At 43.1% G+C, this 17,500-nt stretch overlaps 1 protein-coding gene across 2 annotated transcripts in view; it reads left to right on the forward strand.

Annotated features, from left to right (window-relative positions):
- flt4 (fms related receptor tyrosine kinase 4) overlaps positions 1-17,500 on the forward strand; it is a 193,546-nt gene that overhangs the window by 131,335 nt on the left and 44,711 nt on the right. For both annotated transcript variants that reach the window (XM_036970533.1, XM_036970532.1), the window contains exons 15-18: positions 8,763-8,909; positions 11,382-11,513; positions 16,486-16,592; positions 16,754-16,889. In XM_036970533.1, the coding sequence (XP_036826428.1) occupies positions 8,763-8,909; positions 11,382-11,513; positions 16,486-16,592; positions 16,754-16,889 (522 nt within the window). The remainder of the gene's footprint in view (positions 1-8,762; positions 8,910-11,381; positions 11,514-16,485; positions 16,593-16,753; positions 16,890-17,500) is intronic.

The following is a 17,500-nucleotide window of genomic DNA, read 5'->3' on the forward strand; positions in this document are numbered from 1 at the left end:
GAGGGGATTAAATATAGACTAGTCCCTCAGAGGAAGGGATTAAATATAGACTATTCCCTCAGAGGAAGGGATTAAATATAGACTAGTCCAGGGGGGAAGTGATTACATATAGACTAGTCCCTCAGAGGAAGGGATTAAATATAGACTAATCCCTCAGAGGAAGGGATTAAATATAGACTAGTCCCTCAGAGGAAGGGATTAAATATAGACTAGTCCCTCAGAGGAAGGGATTAAATATAGACTAGTCCCTCAGAGGAAGGGATTAAATATAGACTAGTCCCTCAGAGGAAGGGATTAAATATAGACTAGTCCCTCAGAGGAAGGGATTAAATGTAGACTAGTCCCTCAGAGGAAGGGATTAAATATAGACTAGTCCCTCAGAGGAAGGGATTAAATATAGACTAGTCCCTCAGAGGAAGGGATTAAATATAGACTAGTCCCTCAGATGAAGGGATTAAATATAGACTAGTCTCTCAGAGGAAGGGATTAAATATAGACTAGTCCCTCAGAGGAAGGGATTAAATATAGACTAGTCCCTCAGAGGAAGGGATTAAATATAGACTAGTCCCTCAGATGAAGGGATTAAATATAGACTAGTCCCTCAGAGGAAGGGATTAAATATAGACTAGTCCCTCAGAGGAAGGGATTAAATATAGACTAGTCCCTCAGAGGAAGGGATTAAATATAGACTAGTCCCTCAGAGGAAGGGATTAAATATAGACTAGTCCCTCAGAGGAAGGGATTAAATATAGACTAGTCCCTCAGAGGAAGGGATTAAATATAGACTCGTCCCTCAGATGAAGGGATTAAATATAGACTAGTCCCTCAGAGGAAGGGATTAAATATAGACTAGTCCCTCAGATGAAAGGATTAAATATAGACTAGTCCCTCAGATGAAGGGATTAAATATAGACTAGTCCCTCAGAGGAAGGGATTAAATATAGACTAGTCCCTCAGATGAAGGGATTAAATATAGACTAGTCCCTCAGATGAAGGGATTAAATATAGACTAGTCCCTCAGAGGAAGGGATTAAATATAGACTAGTCCCTCAGAGGAAGGGATTAAATATAGACTAGTCCCTCAGAGGAAGGGATTAAATATAGACTAGTCCCTCAGATGAAGGGATTAAATATAGACTAGTCTCTCAGAGGAAGGGATTAAATATAGACTAGTCCCTCAGAGGAAGGGATTAAATATAGACTAGTCCCTCAGAGGAAGGGATTAAATATAGACTAGTCCCTCAGAGGAAGGGATTAAATATAGACTAGTCCCTCAGATGAAGGGATTAAATATAGACTAGTCTCTCAGAGGAAGGGATTAAATATAGACTAGTCCCTCAGAGGAAGGGATTAAATATAGACTAGTCCCTCAGAGGAAGGGATTAAATATAGACTAGTCCCTCAGAGGAAGGGATTAAATATAGACTAATCCCTCAGAGGAAGGGATTAAATATAGACTAGTCCCCCAGAGGAAGGGATTACATATAGACTAGTCCCTCAGAGGAAGGGATTAAAAATAGACTAGTCCCTAAGAGGAAGGGATTAAATATAGACTAGTCCCTCAGAGGAAGGGATTAAATATAGACTAGTCCCTCGGAGGAAGGGATTAAATATAGACTAGTCCCTCAGAGGAAGGAATTAAATATAGACTAGTCCCTCAGAGGAAGGGATTAAATATAGACTAGTCCCTCAGAGGAAGGGATTAAATATAGACTAGTCCAGGGGGGAAGTGATTACATATAGACTAGTCCCTCAGAGGAAGGGATTAAATATAGACTAGTCCCTCAGAGGAGGGGATTAAATATAGACTAGTCCCTCAGATGAAGGGATTAAATATAGACTAGTCTCTCAGAGGAAGTGATTACATATAGACTAGTCCCTCAGAGGAAGGGATTAAATATAGACTAATCCCTCAGAGGAAGGGATTAAATATAGACTAGTCCCTCAGAGGAAGGGATTAAATATAGACTAGTCGCTCAGAGGAAGGGATTAAATATAGACTAGTCCCTCAGAGGAAGGGATTAAATATAGACTAGTCCCTCAGAGGAAGGGATTAAATATAGACTAGTCCCTCAGAGGAAGGGATTAAATGTAGACTAGTCCCTCAGAGGAAGGGATTAAATATAGACTAGTCCCTCAGAGGAAGGGATTAAATATAGACTAGTCCCTCAGAGGAAGGGATTAAATATAGACTAGTCCCTCAGATGAAGGGATTAAATATAGACTAGTCTCTCAGAGGAAGGGATTAAATATAGACTAGTCCCTCAGAGGAAGGGATTAAATATAGACTAGTCCCTCAGAGGAAGGGATTAAATATAGACTAGTCCCTCAGATGAAGGGATTAAATATAGACTAGTCCCTCAGAGGAAGGGATTAAATATAGACTAGTCCCTCAGAGGAAGGGATTAAATATAGACTAGTCCCTCAGAGGAAGGGATTAAATATAGACTAGTCCCTCAGAGGAAGGGATTAAATATAGACTAGTCCCTCAGAGGAAGGGATTAAATATAGACTAGTCCCTCAGAGGAAGGGATTAAATATAGACTCGTCCCTCAGATGAAGGGATTAAATATAGACTAGTCCCTCAGAGGAAGGGATTAAATATAGACTAGTCCCTCAGATGAAAGGATTAAATATAGACTAGTCCCTCAGATGAAGGGATTAAATATAGACTAGTCCCTCAGAGGAAGGGATTAAATATAGACTAGTCCCTCAGATGAAGGGATTAAATATAGACTAGTCCCTCAGATGAAGGGATTAAATATAGACTAGTCCCTCAGAGGAAGGGATTAAATATAGACTAGTCCCTCAGAGGAAGGGATTAAATATAGACTAATCCCTCAGAGGAAGGGATTAAATATAGACTAGTCCCCCAGAGGAAGGGATTACATATAGACTAGTCCCTCAGAGGAAGGGATTAAAAATAGACTAGTCCCTAAGAGGAAGGGATTAAATATAGACTAGTCCCTCAGAGGAAGGGATTAAATATAGACTAGTCCCTCAGATGAAAGGATTAAATATAGACTAGTCCCTCAGATGAAGGGATTAAATATAGACTAGTCCCTCAGAGGAAGGGATTAAATATAGACTAGTCCCTCAGAGGAAGGGATTAAATATAGACTAGTCCCTCAGATGAAGGGATTAAATATAGACTAGTCTCTCAGAGGAAGGGATTAAATATAGACTAGTCCCTCAGAGGAAGGGATTAAATATAGACTAGTCCCTCAGAGGAAGGGATTAAATATAGACTAGTCCCTCAGATGAAGGGATTAAATATAGACTAGTCTCTCAGAGGAAGGGATTAAATATAGACTAGTCCCTCAGAGGAAGGGATTAAATATAGACTAGTCCCTCAGAGGAAGGGATTAAATATAGACTAGTCCCTCAGAGGAAGGGATTAAATATAGACTAATCCCTCAGAGGAAGGGATTAAATATAGACTAGTCCCCCAGAGGAAGGGATTACATATAGACTAGTCCCTCAGAGGAAGGGATTAAAAATAGACTAGTCCCTAAGAGGAAGGGATTAAATATAGACTAGTCCCTCAGAGGAAGGGATTAAATATAGACTAGTCCCTCGGAGGAAGGGATTAAATATAGACTAGTCCCTCAGAGGAAGGAATTAAATATAGACTAGTCCCTCAGAGGAAGGGATTAAATATAGACTAGTCCCTCAGAGGAAGGGATTAAATATAGACTAGTCCAGGGGGGAAGTGATTACATATAGACTAGTCCCTCAGAGGAAGGGATTAAATATAGACTAGTCCCTCAGAGGAGGGGATTAAATATAGACTAGTCCCTCAGATGAAGGGATTAAATATAGACTAGTCTCTCAGAGGAAGGGATTAAAAATAGACTAGTCCCTAAGAGGAAGGGATTAAATATAGACTAGTCCCTCAGAGGAAGGGATTAAATATAGACTAGTCCCTCAGATGAAAGGATTAAATATAGACTAGTCCCTCAGATGAAGGGATTAAATATAGACTAGTCCCTCAGAGGAAGGGATTAAATATAGACTAGTCCCTCAGAGGAAGGGATTAAATATAGACTAGTCCCTCAGATGAAGGGATTAAATATAGACTAGTCTCTCAGAGGAAGGGATTAAATATAGACTAGTCCCTCAGAGGAAGGGATTAAATATAGACTAGTCCCTCAGAGGAAGGGATTAAATATAGACTAGTCCCTCAGATGAAGGGATTAAATATAGACTAGTCTCTCAGAGGAAGGGATTAAATATAGACTAGTCCCTCAGAGGAAGGGATTAAATATAGACTAGTCCCTCAGAGGAAGGGATTAAATATAGACTAGTCCCTCAGAGGAAGGGATTAAATATAGACTAATCCCTCAGAGGAAGGGATTAAATATAGACTAGTCCCCCAGAGGAAGGGATTACATATAGACTAGTCCCTCAGAGGAAGGGATTAAAAATAGACTAGTCCCTAAGAGGAAGGGATTAAATATAGACTAGTCCCTCAGAGGAAGGGATTAAATATAGACTAGTCCCTCGGAGGAAGGGATTAAATATAGACTAGTCCCTCAGAGGAAGGAATTAAATATAGACTAGTCCCTCAGAGGAAGGGATTAAATATAGACTAGTCCCTCAGAGGAAGGGATTAAATATAGACTAGTCCAGGGGGGAAGTGATTACATATAGACTAGTCCCTCAGAGGAAGGGATTAAATATAGACTAGTCCCTCAGAGGAGGGGATTAAATATAGACTAGTCCCTCAGATGAAGGGATTAAATATAGACTAGTCTCTCAGAGGAAGTGATTACATATAGACTAGTCCCTCAGAGGAAGGGATTAAATATAGACTAGTCCCTCAGAGGAAGGGATTAAATGTAGACTAGTCCCTCAGAGGAAGGGATTAAATATAGACTAGTCCCTCAGAGGAAGGGATTAAATATAGACTAGTCCCTCAGAGGAAGGGATTAAATATAGACTAGTCCCTCAGAGGAAGGGATTAAATATAGACTAATCCCTCAGAGGAAGGGATTAAATATAGACTAGTCCCCCAGAGGAAGGGATTACATATAGACTAGTCCCTCAGAGGAAGGGATTAAAAATAGACTAGTCCCTAAGAGGAAGGGATTAAATATAGACTAGTCCCTCAGAGGAAGGGATTAAATATAGACTAGTCCCTCGGAGGAAGGGATTAAATATAGACTAGTCCCTCAGAGGAAGGAATTAAATATAGACTAGTCCCTCAGAGGAAGGGATTAAATATAGACTAGTCCCTCAGAGGAAGGGATTAAATATAGACTAGTCCAGGGGGGAAGTGATTACATATAGACTAGTCCCTCAGAGGAAGGGATTAAATATAGACTAGTCCCTCAGAGGAGGGGATTAAATATAGACTAGTCCCTCAGATGAAGGGATTAAATATAGACTAGTCTCTCAGAGGAAGTGATTACATATAGACTAGTCCCTCAGAGGAAGGGATTAAATATAGACTAATCCCTCAGAGGAAGGGATTAAATATAGACTAGTCCCTCAGAGGAAGGGATTAAATATAGACTAGTCGCTCAGAGGAAGGGATTAAATATAGACTAGTCCCTCAGAGGAAGGGATTAAATATAGACTAGTCCCTCAGAGGAAGGGATTAAATATAGACTAGTCCCTCAGAGGAAGGGATTAAATGTAGACTAGTCCCTCAGAGGAAGGGATTAAATATAGACTAGTCCCTCAGAGGAAGGGATTAAATATAGACTAGTCCCTCAGAGGAAGGGATTAAATATAGACTAGTCCCTCAGATGAAGGGATTAAATATAGACTAGTCTCTCAGAGGAAGGGATTAAATATAGACTAGTCCCTCAGAGGAAGGGATTAAATATAGACTAGTCCCTCAGAGGAAGGGATTAAATATAGACTAGTCCCTCAGATGAAGGGATTAAATATAGACTAGTCCCTCAGAGGAAGGGATTAAATATAGACTAGTCCCTCAGAGGAAGGGATTAAATATAGACTAGTCCCTCAGAGGAAGGGATTAAATATAGACTAGTCCCTCAGAGGAAGGGATTAAATATAGACTAGTCCCTCAGAGGAAGGGATTAAATATAGACTAGTCCCTCAGAGGAAGGGATTAAATATAGACTCGTCCCTCAGATGAAGGGATTAAATATAGACTAGTCCCTCAGAGGAAGGGATTAAATATAGACTAGTCCCTCAGATGAAAGGATTAAATATAGACTAGTCCCTCAGATGAAGGGATTAAATATAGACTAGTCCCTCAGAGGAAGGGATTAAATATAGACTAGTCCCTCAGATGAAGGGATTAAATATAGACTAGTCCCTCAGATGAAGGGATTAAATATAGACTAGTCCCTCAGAGGAAGGGATTAAATATAGACTAGTCCCTCAGAGGAAGGGATTAAATATAGACTAGTCCCTCAGAGGAAGGGATTAAATATAGACTAGTCCCTCAGATGAAGGGATTAAATATAGACTAGTCTCTCAGAGGAAGGGATTAAATATAGACTAGTCCCTCAGAGGAAGGAATTAAATATAGACTAGTCCCTCAGAGGAAGGGATTAAATATAGACTAGTCCCTCAGAGGAAGGGATTAAATATAGACTAGTCCAGGGGGGAAGTGATTACATATAGACTAGTCCCTCAGAGGAAGGGATTAAATATAGACTAGTCCCTCAGAGGAGGGGATTAAATATAGACTAGTCCCTCAGATGAAGGGATTAAATATAGACTAGTCTCTCAGAGGAAGTGATTACATATAGACTAGTCCCTCAGAGGAAGGGATTAAATATAGACTAATCCCTCAGAGGAAGGGATTAAATATAGACTAGTCCCTCAGAGGAAGGGATTAAATATAGACTAGTCGCTCAGAGGAAGGGATTAAATATAGACTAGTCCCTCAGAGGAAGGGATTAAATATAGACTAGTCCCTCAGAGGAAGGGATTAAATATAGACTAGTCCCTCAGAGGAAGGGATTAAATGTAGACTAGTCCCTCAGAGGAAGGGATTAAATATAGACTAGTCCCTCAGAGGAAGGGATTAAATATAGACTAGTCCCTCAGAGGAAGGGATTAAATATAGACTAGTCCCTCAGATGAAGGGATTAAATATAGACTAGTCTCTCAGAGGAAGGGATTAAATATAGACTAGTCCCTCAGAGGAAGGGATTAAATATAGACTAGTCCCTCAGAGGAAGGGATTAAATATAGACTAGTCCCTCAGATGAAGGGATTAAATATAGACTAGTCCCTCAGAGGAAGGGATTAAATATAGACTAGTCCCTCAGAGGAAGGGATTAAATATAGACTAGTCCCTCAGAGGAAGGGATTAAATATAGACTAGTCCCTCAGAGGAAGGGATTAAATATAGACTAGTCCCTCAGAGGAAGGGATTAAATATAGACTAGTCCCTCAGAGGAAGGGATTAAATATAGACTAGTCCCTCAGAGGAAGGGATTAAATATAGACTAGTCCCTCAGAGGAAGGGATTAAATATAGACTAGTCCCTCAGAGGAAGGGATTAAATATAGACTAGTCCCTCAGAGGAAGGGATTAAATATAGACTAGTCCCTCAGAGGAAGGGATTAAATATAGACTAGTCCCTCAGAGGAAGGGATTAAATATAGACTCGTCCCTCAGAAGAGGGGATTAAATATAGACTAGTCCCTCAGAGGAAGGGATTAAATATAGACTAGTCCCTCAGAGGAAGGGATTAAATGTAGACTAGTCCCTCAGAGGAAGGGATTAAATATAGACTATTCCCTCAGAGGAAGGGATTAAATATAGACTAGTCCCTCAGAGGAAGGAATTAAATATAGACTAGTCCCCCAGAGGGGATTAAATATAGACTAGTCCCTCAGAGGAAGGGATTAAATATAGACTAGTCCCTCAGAGGGGATTAAATATAGACTAGTCCCTCAGAGGAAGGGATTAAATATAGACTAGTCCCTCAGAGGAAGGGATTAAATATAGACTAGTCCCTCAGAGGGGATTAAATATAGACTAGTCCCTCATAGGAAGGGATTAAATATAGACTAGTCCCTCAGAGGAAGGGATTAAATATAGACTAGTCCCCCAGAGGGGATTAAATATAGACTAGTCCCTCAGAGGAAGGGATTAAATATAGACTAGTCCCTCAGAGGGGATTAAATATAGACTAGTCCCTCAGAGGAAGGGATTAAATATAGACTAGTCCCTCAGAGGAAGGGATTAAATATAGACTAGTCCCCCAGAGGAAGGGATTAAATATAGACTAGTCCCTCAGAGGAAGGGATTAAATATATACTAGTCCCTCAGAGGAAGGGATTAAATATAGACTAGTCCCTAATTTCCACACTAATGCTTCATTCATGTCCAGTCCTGACACCTTAATTCTCCACCCCCCTCCTGCTGATTCGTCTCTTTGTCCTTCAGTCAATTTGGAATGAACTATTTCTCACCTCTCCTCTCCTCTCTCTCTCCTTTCCTCTCCTCTCTCTCTCATCTTTCCTCTCCTCTCTCTCTCCTCTCCTCTCCTCTCTCTCTCCTTTCCTCTCCTCTCTCTCTCTCCTTTCCACTCCTCTCTCTCTCCTTTCCTCTCCTCTCTCTCCTTTCCTCTCCTCTCTCTCTCTCCTTTCCTCTACTCTCTCTCCTTTCCTTTCCTCTCCTCTCTCTCCTTTCCTCTCCTCTCTCTCTCTCCTTTCCTCTCCTCTCCTCTCTCTCCTTTCCTCTCCTCTCCTCTCCTCTCCTCTCCTCTCCTCTCTCTCTCCTCTCCTCTCCTCTTTCTCTCTCTCCTATCATTCTATCCCCCTCAGCTCTAGAAGCCCCCTGGTACAGACACAACCCGACCAATCAGACAGTGAACATCAGTGAGTCTCTCCTGATGGAGTGTGATGTAATGGGAACTCCTTCACCACACCTCTCCTGGTTCAAAGACAACCAGCCCCTGCACCAAATGTCAGGTAGGTACATACACACACACACACACACACACACACACACACACACACACACACACACACACACACACACACACACACACACACACACACACACACACACACACACACACACACCTGTTTAGCCAGAGCATTTTAATTGTATGTATTTTTTATTTCACCTTTATTTAACCAGGTAGACCAGGTCACCTTTATTTAACCAGGTAGACCAGATCACCTTTATTTAACCAGGTAGACCAGATCACCTTTATTTAACCAGGTAGACCAGATCACCTTTATTTAACCAGGTAGACCAGGTCACCTTTATTTAACCAGGTAGACCAGGTCACCTTTATTTAACCAGGTAGACCAGGTCACCTTTATTTAACCAGGTAGACCAGATCACCTTTATTTAACCAGGTAGACCAGGTCACCTTTATTTAACCAGGTAGACCAGGTCACCTTTATTTAACCAGGTAGACCAGGTCACCTTTATTTAACCAGGTAGACCAGGTCACCTTTATTTAACCAGGTAGACCAGGTCACCTTTATTTAACCAGGTAGACCAGATCACCTTTATTTAACCAGGTAGACCAGATCACCTTTATTTAACCAGGTAGGCCAGATCACCTTTATTTAACCAGGTAGACCAGATCACCTTTATTTAACCAGGTAGACCAGATCACCTTTATTTAACCAGGTAGGCCACATCACCTTTATTTAACCAGGTAGACCAGATCACCTTTATTTAACCAGGTAGACCAGATCAAGTTCTCATTTACAATTGCGACCTGGCCAAGATAAAGCAAAGCAGTGCGACAGAAACAACAACAGAGTTACACGTGGAATAAACAAACATACAGTCAATAACAGAATTGAAAAGGAGATAGGCAATAAATAAAAGTCTCCAGCTTCAGTGATTTTTGCAATTGGTTCCAGTCATTGGAAGCAGAGAACTGGAAGGAAAGGCGGCCAAATGAGGTGTTGGCTTTGGGGATGGTCAGTGAGATACACCTGCTGGAACGTATGCTACGGGTGGGTGCTGCTATGGTGACCAGTGAGCTGAGATAAGGTGGAGCTTTACCTAGCAAAGACTTGTAGATGACCTGGAGCCAGTGGGTTTGGCGACGAATATGTAGCGAGGGCCAACCAATGAGAGCGTACAGGTCGCACTGGTGGGTGGTATAAGGTGATTTGGTGACAAAACGGATGGCACTGTGATCGACTGCATCCAGTTTGCTGAGTAGAGTGTTGGAGGCCATTTTGTAAATGACATCGCCGAAGTCGAGGATCTTCCTCCCTCTCTCCTTCTGTCTCCCTCTGTCTCCCTCTGTCTATCTCTGTCTCCCTCTCTCCTTCTGTCTCCCTCTGTCTCCCTCTGTCTCCCTCTGTTTCCTTCTGTCTCCCTGCGTCTCCCTGCGTCTCCCTCTCTCCCTCTCTACCTGTGTCTCCCTATCTCTCCCTGTGTCTCCCTCTCTCTCCCTGTGCCTCCCTCTCTCTCCCTGTTTCTCCTTCTCTATTCCTCTCTCTCCCTGCGTCTCTCCCTCTCTCCCTCTGTCACATCTGTCTCCCTCTCTCTCCCTGTGTCTCCCTCTCGCTCCCTGTGTCTCCCTCTCTCCTTGTGTCTCCCTCTCTCCTTGTGTCTCCCTCTCTCCCTGTGTCTCCCTCTCTCCATGTGTCTCCCTCTCTCTCCCTGTCTCCCTCTCTCTCCCTGTGTCTCCCTCTCTCCCTGTGTCTCCCTCTCTCTCCCTGTGTCTCCCTCTCTCTCCCTGTGTCCCTCTCTCTTCCTCTGTCTCCCTCTCTCTCCCTGTGTCTCCCTCTCTCCCTGTGTCTCCCTCTCTCCATGTGTCTCCCTCTTTCCTCTTCCTCTCTTCCTTCTGGGTAAAGGAATAGACACTCAAGCAGCCCTGTCAATCACACAGGGATAATGTCACCCTACAGCACATACCTGGGAAGACACTAACACCTGAGCGACACACACACACACACACACACACACACACACACACACACACACACACACACACACACACACACACACACACCTGTAGCTGAAGACATGAGACATCAGCTTCCACAGTGTGTCTTTGAGGCATTAGAGGTCAGAGGGTCGGATTGAGTGACAACCTGGCAGGGTTACAGACAGTTGGGGACTTGTACTTTGGAGACATTAAACACATGACATGTGGAGAGAATGAGTGATAGAGTGATAGAGGGGGAGGGAGGGAGGGGGGAGGATTGGCTGGGCTGGCTACATCAATCTGAGTAGTTGTCAGGTTAGCAGACAAGCAAGACTAGGTGAGTGTATGTGTGTGTGTGTGTTTGTCAGAGTGGTGTGTGTGTGTGTGTTTGTCAGAGTGGTGTGTGTGTGTGTGTGTTTGTCAGAGTGGTGTGGGTGTGTGCGGAAGTGCACGCTTACGTGTGTGTTTGTGTCAGTGATTGACAGCTGTGTGTGTGTGTGTGTGTGTGTGTGTGTGTGTGTGTGTGTGTGTGTAGGACTGCAGCTACAGGACGCCAACAGGACTTTGAGTATCCAGCGAGTCAGAGAAGAGGACGCCGGTCTCTACACCTGCACCGCCTGTAATCAGAGGGGCTGCGCACACTCCTCCGCTGCCGTCACAGTGCTGGGTGAGACAGGAACACACACACACACAGCCTTCAGACACACACACATACAAACATACACACACACAAACACACACACACACACAGCCTTCAGACACACACATATACAAACATACACACACACAAACACACACACACACACAGCCTTCAGACACACACATATACAAACATACACACACACAAACACACACACACACACAGCCTTCAGACACACACACATACAGACATACACACACACACAGCCTTCACACACACACACATACAGACATACACACACACACACGTACACACACATCTGCGTCCACACCTTCCTCTGTCTCCAACAACAGTGTCCTTCTATTTCCTAAAACAGCTAAATCAAAGTTAATTAGTTGTGTACACATTTTTAGCAGATGGTATAGCAGGTCCAGATGGTCTAGATGGTCCAGATGGTATAGCAGGTCCAGATGGTATAGATGGTCTAGATGGTATAGCAGGTCCAGATGTTATAGATGGTCCAGATGGTATAGATGGTATAGATGGTCCAGATGGTATAGCAGGTCCAGATGGTCCAGATGGTATAGATGGTCCAGATGGTATAGATGGTTGAGATGGTATAGATGGTATAGCAGGTCCAGATGGTATAGCAGGTCCAGATGGTCTAGATGGTCCAGATGGTATAGATGGTATAGAATGTCCAGATGGTATAGATGGTGTAGCAGGTCAAGCTGGTATAGATGGTATAGATTGTCCAGATGGTATAGATGGTATAGCAGGTCCAGATGGTATAGATTGTCCAGATGGTATAGCAGGTCCATATGGTATAGATGGTCCAGATGGTATAGATGGTATAGCAGATCCAGATGGTCTAGATGGTCTAGATGGTATAGCAGGTCCAGATGGTATAGATGGTCTAGATGGTATAGCAGGTCCAGATGGTCTAGATGGTATAGATGATATAGCAGGTCCAGATGGTATAGATGGTATAGATGGTATAGATGGTTCAGATGGTCTAGATGGTCTAGATGGTACAGCAGGTCCAGATGGTATAGCAGGTCCAGAATGTATAGCAGGTCCAGATGGTCTAGATGGTATAGATGGTCCAGATGGTATAGATGGTCCAGATGGTATAGATGGTGTAGCAGGTCCAGATGGTATAGATGTTATAGATGGTATAGATGGTCCAGATGGTATAGATTGTATGGCAGGTCCAGATTGTATAGATTGTCTAGATGGTATAGCAGGTCCAGATGGTATAGATGGTCCAGATGCTATAGATGGTATAGCAGGTCCAGATGGTCTAGATGGTATAGATGGTGTAGCAGGTCTAGATGGTATAGATGGTATAGCAGGTCCAGATGGTATAGATGGTATAGCAGGTCCAGATGGTATAGATGGTAAAGATTGTATAGCAGGTCCAGATGGTATAGATGTTATAGATGGTCTAGATGGTATTGCAGGTCCAGATGGTCTAGATTGTGTAGATGGTATTGCAGCTCCAGATGGTATAGATGGTATAGCAGGTCTAGATGGTATAGATGGTGTAGCAGGTCCAGATGGTCCAGATGGTATAGATGATATAGATGGTATACTGTAGATGGAATCGATGATATAGATGGTATAGATGGTATACTGTAGATGGTATAGATGATATAGATGGTATAGATGGTATACTGTAGATGGTATAGATGATATAGATGGTATACTGTAGATGGTATAGATGATATAGATGGTATACTGTAGATGGTATAGATGATATAGATGGTATACTGTAGATGTTATAGATGGTATAGACAATATACTGTAGATGTTATAGATGATATAGATGGTATAGATGGTATACTGTAGATGTTATAGATGGTATAGATGGTATACTGTAGATAGTATAGATGATATAGATGGTATAGATGGTATACTGTAGATGGTATAGATGATATAGATGGTATACTGTAGATGTTATAGATGATATAGATGGTATAGATGGTATACTGTAGATGGTATAGATGATATAGATGGTATACTGTAGATGGTATAGATGGTATAGATGGTATACTGTAGATGGTATAGATGGTATAGATGGTATACTGTAGATGGTATAGATGGTATAGATGGTATAGATGATATACTGTAGATGGTATAGATGGTATAGATTGTATACTGTAGATGGTATAGATGGTATACTGTAGATGGTATAGATGGTATACTGTAGATGGTATAGATGGTATAGATGGGATACTGTAGATTGTATAGATGGTATAGATGGTATAGATGGTATACTGTAGATGGTATATATGATATAGATGGTATACTGTCGATGGTATAGATGGTATAGATGGTATAGATGGTATACTGTAGATGGTATAGATGGTATAGATGGTATACTGTAGATGGTATAGCAGGTCCAGTGAAATGCTTCATGTCATTGAGAACAGATATTAGATATCAGATACACAGTGATGAATGATTTAACTTATTATTATAATACATTTATTTTACCTTTATTTAACTAGGCAAGTCAGTTAAGAACAAACTCTTATTTTCAATGACGTCCTAGGAACAGTGGGTTAACTGCCTGTTCAGGGACAGATTCAAAGGGATTCAATCTTGCAACCTTCTGGTTACTAGTTCAACACTCTAACCACTAGGCTACCTGCCACCTCTACACTCTAACCACTAGGCTACCTGCTGTCTCTACGCTCTAACCACTAGGCTACCTGCCACATCTACACTCTAACCACTAGGCTACCTGCCATCTCTACACTCTAACCACTAGGTTACCTGCCACCTCTACACTCTAACCACTAGGCTACGTGCCACCTCTACACTCTAACCACTAGGCTACCTGCCACCTCTACACTCTAACCACTAGGCTACCTGCCGCCTCTACACTCTAACCACTAGGCTACCTGCCACCTCTACACTCTAACCACTAGGCTACGTGCCACCTCTACACTCTAACCAATAGGCTACCTGCCACCTCTACACTCTAACCACTAGGCTACCTGCCGCCTCTACACTCTAACCACTAGGCTACCTGCCGCCTCTACACTCTAATCACTAGGCTACTTGCCACCTCTACACTCTAACCACTAGGCTACCCTGCCGCCTCTACACTCTAACCACTAGGCTACTTGCCGGCTAGCTGATGATACATGATTCAGGTTATTATTCAGTGGGATAGCTGATGATAAATGATTCAGGTTATTATTCAGTGGGATAGCTGATGATAAATGATTCAGGTTATTATTCAGTGGGATAGCTGATGATACATGATTCAGGTTATTATTCAGTGGGATAGCTGATGATACATGATTCAGGTTATTATTCAGTGGGATAGCTGGCGATACATGATTCAGGTTATTATTCAGTGGGTTAGCTGATGATACATGATTCAGGTTATTATTCAGTGGGTTAGCTGGTGATACATGATTCAGGTTATTATTCAGTGGGTTAGCTGGTGAAAAATAATGAACTAAATTGATATTTAACTGGTTATAGCATCCCCTCTGAGAACTCATCCCTCCAGGTTCCATTTATCCCTCCAGGTTGCATTTATCCCTCCAGGTTCCCCTCCAGGTTCCATTCACCCTCCCTGTTCCATTCACCCTCCCTGTTCCATTTATCCCTCCAGGTTGCATTTATCCCTCCAGGTTCCCCTCCAGGTTCCATTCACCCTCCCTGTTCCATTTATCCCTCCAGGTTGCATTTATCCCTCCAGGTTCCATTTATCCCTCCAGGTTCCCCTCCAGGTTCCATTCATCCCTCCAGGTTCCATTTATCCCTCCAGGTTCCCCTCCAGGTTCCATTCATCCCTCCAGGTTCCATTTATCCCTCTAGGTTCCATTCATCCCTCCAGGTTCCATTCATCCCTCCAGGTTCCATTCATCCCTCCAGGTTCCATTCATCCCTCCAGGTTCCATTCATCCCTCCAGGTTTCATTTATCTCACCAGGTTCCAATGACAGGGCTGATGTTGTTGTTGTTTATCCCAGGTTCCAGTGACAGGGCTAATGTTGTTGTTGTTTATCCCACCAGGTTCCAGTGACAGGGCTGATGTTGTTGTTGTTTATCTCACCAGGTTCCAGTGACAGGGCTAATGTTGTTGTTGTTTATCCCAGGTTCTAGTGACAGGGCTAATGTTGTTGTTGTTTATCCCAGGTTCCAGTGACAGAGCTAATGTTGTTGTTGTTTATCTCACCAGGTTCCAGTGACAGGGCTAATGTTGTTGTTGTTTATCTCACCAGGTTCTAGTGACAGGGCTAATGTTGTTGTTGTTTATCCCAGGTTCCAATGACAGGGCTAATGTTGTTGTTGTTTATCTCACCAGGTTCCAGTGACAGGGCTGATGTTGTTGTTTATCTCACCACGTTCCAGTGACAGGGCTAATGTTGTTGTTGTTTATCCCAGGTTCCAGTGACATAGCTAATGTTGTTGTTGTTTATCTCACCAGGTTCCAGTGACAGGGTTAATGTTGTTGTTGTTTATCTCACCAGGTTCCAGTGACAGAGCTAATGTTGTTGTTGTTTATCTCACCAGGTTCCAGTGACAGTGCTAATGTTGTTGTTGTTTATCTCACCAGGTTCCAGTGACAGGGCTAATGTTGTTGTTGTTGTTTATCTCACCAGGTTCCAGTGACAGTGGTAATGTTGTTGTTGTTTATCTCACCAGATTCCAGTGACAGGGCTAATGTTGTTGTTGTTTATCCCAGGTTCCAGTGACAGGGCTAATGTTGTTGTTGTTTATCTCACCAGGTTCCAGTGACAGAGCTAATGTTGTTGTTGTTTATCCCAGGTTCCAGTGACAGGGCTAATGTTGTTGTTGTTTATCTCACCAGGTTCCAGTGACAGGGCTAATGTTGTTGTTGTTTATCTCACCAGGTTCCAGTGACAAGGCTAATGTTGTTGTTGTTTATCCCAGGTTCCAGTGACAGGGCTAATGTTGTTGTTGTTTATCCCAGGTTCCAGTGACAGGGCTGATGTTGTTGTTGTTTATCCCAGGTTCCAGTGACAGGGCTAACGTGGAGATCGTGATTCTGATCGGGACAGGCGTCTTCGCTGTGTTCTTCTGTGCTCTACTCATCCTCATCTTCTGCAACGTCAAACGGGTCAGAACACACACACCCTGTGAACTCCTATAGGCTCTCTATAGGCTCTCTCTGTTCTAAGAGATCATGGATCGCCTCCAATCAGAGTGACTGTGAACTCTGACCTCACCTGGCCATGTTTCGCTGAGCCTCTTCTCTTGCTCTCTCCTCTCTCTCTCCAGGTGAACCCAGCAGACATAAAGACAGGCTATCTGTCCATCATAATGGACCCAGGGGAGGTTCCTCTGGATGAGCAGTTTGAATACCTCTCGTACGACTCCTCCCAGTGGGAGATATCTGTGGACAAACTACGACTAGGTAAGAAGAGGAGGGATAGATAAAGGGGGATGTTTTTAACCCACCCCCTTTGAATCAGAGAGGTGGGGGGGGGCTGCCTTGACATCCACGTCTTCAGCGCCCAGGGAACAGTGGGTTAACTGCCGTGCTCAGGGGCAGAACGACAGATTTTTACTTTGTCAACTCGGGGATTCGATCCAGTAACCTTTCGGTTACTGGCCCAACGCTCTAACCACTAGGGTACCTGCCACCCCAGGGAGGGAGGGAGGGAGCGAGGGATAGATAGATAGATAGATAGATAGATAGATAGATAGATAGAGAGAGAGAGAGAGAGAGAGAGAGAGAGAGAGAGAGAGAGAGAGAGAGAGAGAGAGAGAGAGAGACAGAGAGAGACAGAGAGAGAGAGACAGAGAGAGAGACAGAGAGAGAGAGAGACAGAGAGAGACAGAGAGAGAGAGAGAGACAGAGAGAGAGAGACAGAGAGAGACAGAGAGAGAGAGAGAGAGACAGAGAGAGACAGAGAGAGAGAGAGAGACAGAGAGAGACAGAGAGAGAGAGAGAGACAGAGAGAGACAGAGAGAGAGAGAGACAGAGAGAGAGAGACAGAGAGAGAGAGACAGAGAGAGACAGAG

This window comes from Oncorhynchus mykiss, chromosome 31, assembly GCF_013265735.2.
Source record: "Oncorhynchus mykiss isolate Arlee chromosome 31, USDA_OmykA_1.1, whole genome shotgun sequence".
Lineage (NCBI taxonomy): Eukaryota > Metazoa > Chordata > Actinopteri > Salmoniformes > Salmonidae > Oncorhynchus > Oncorhynchus mykiss.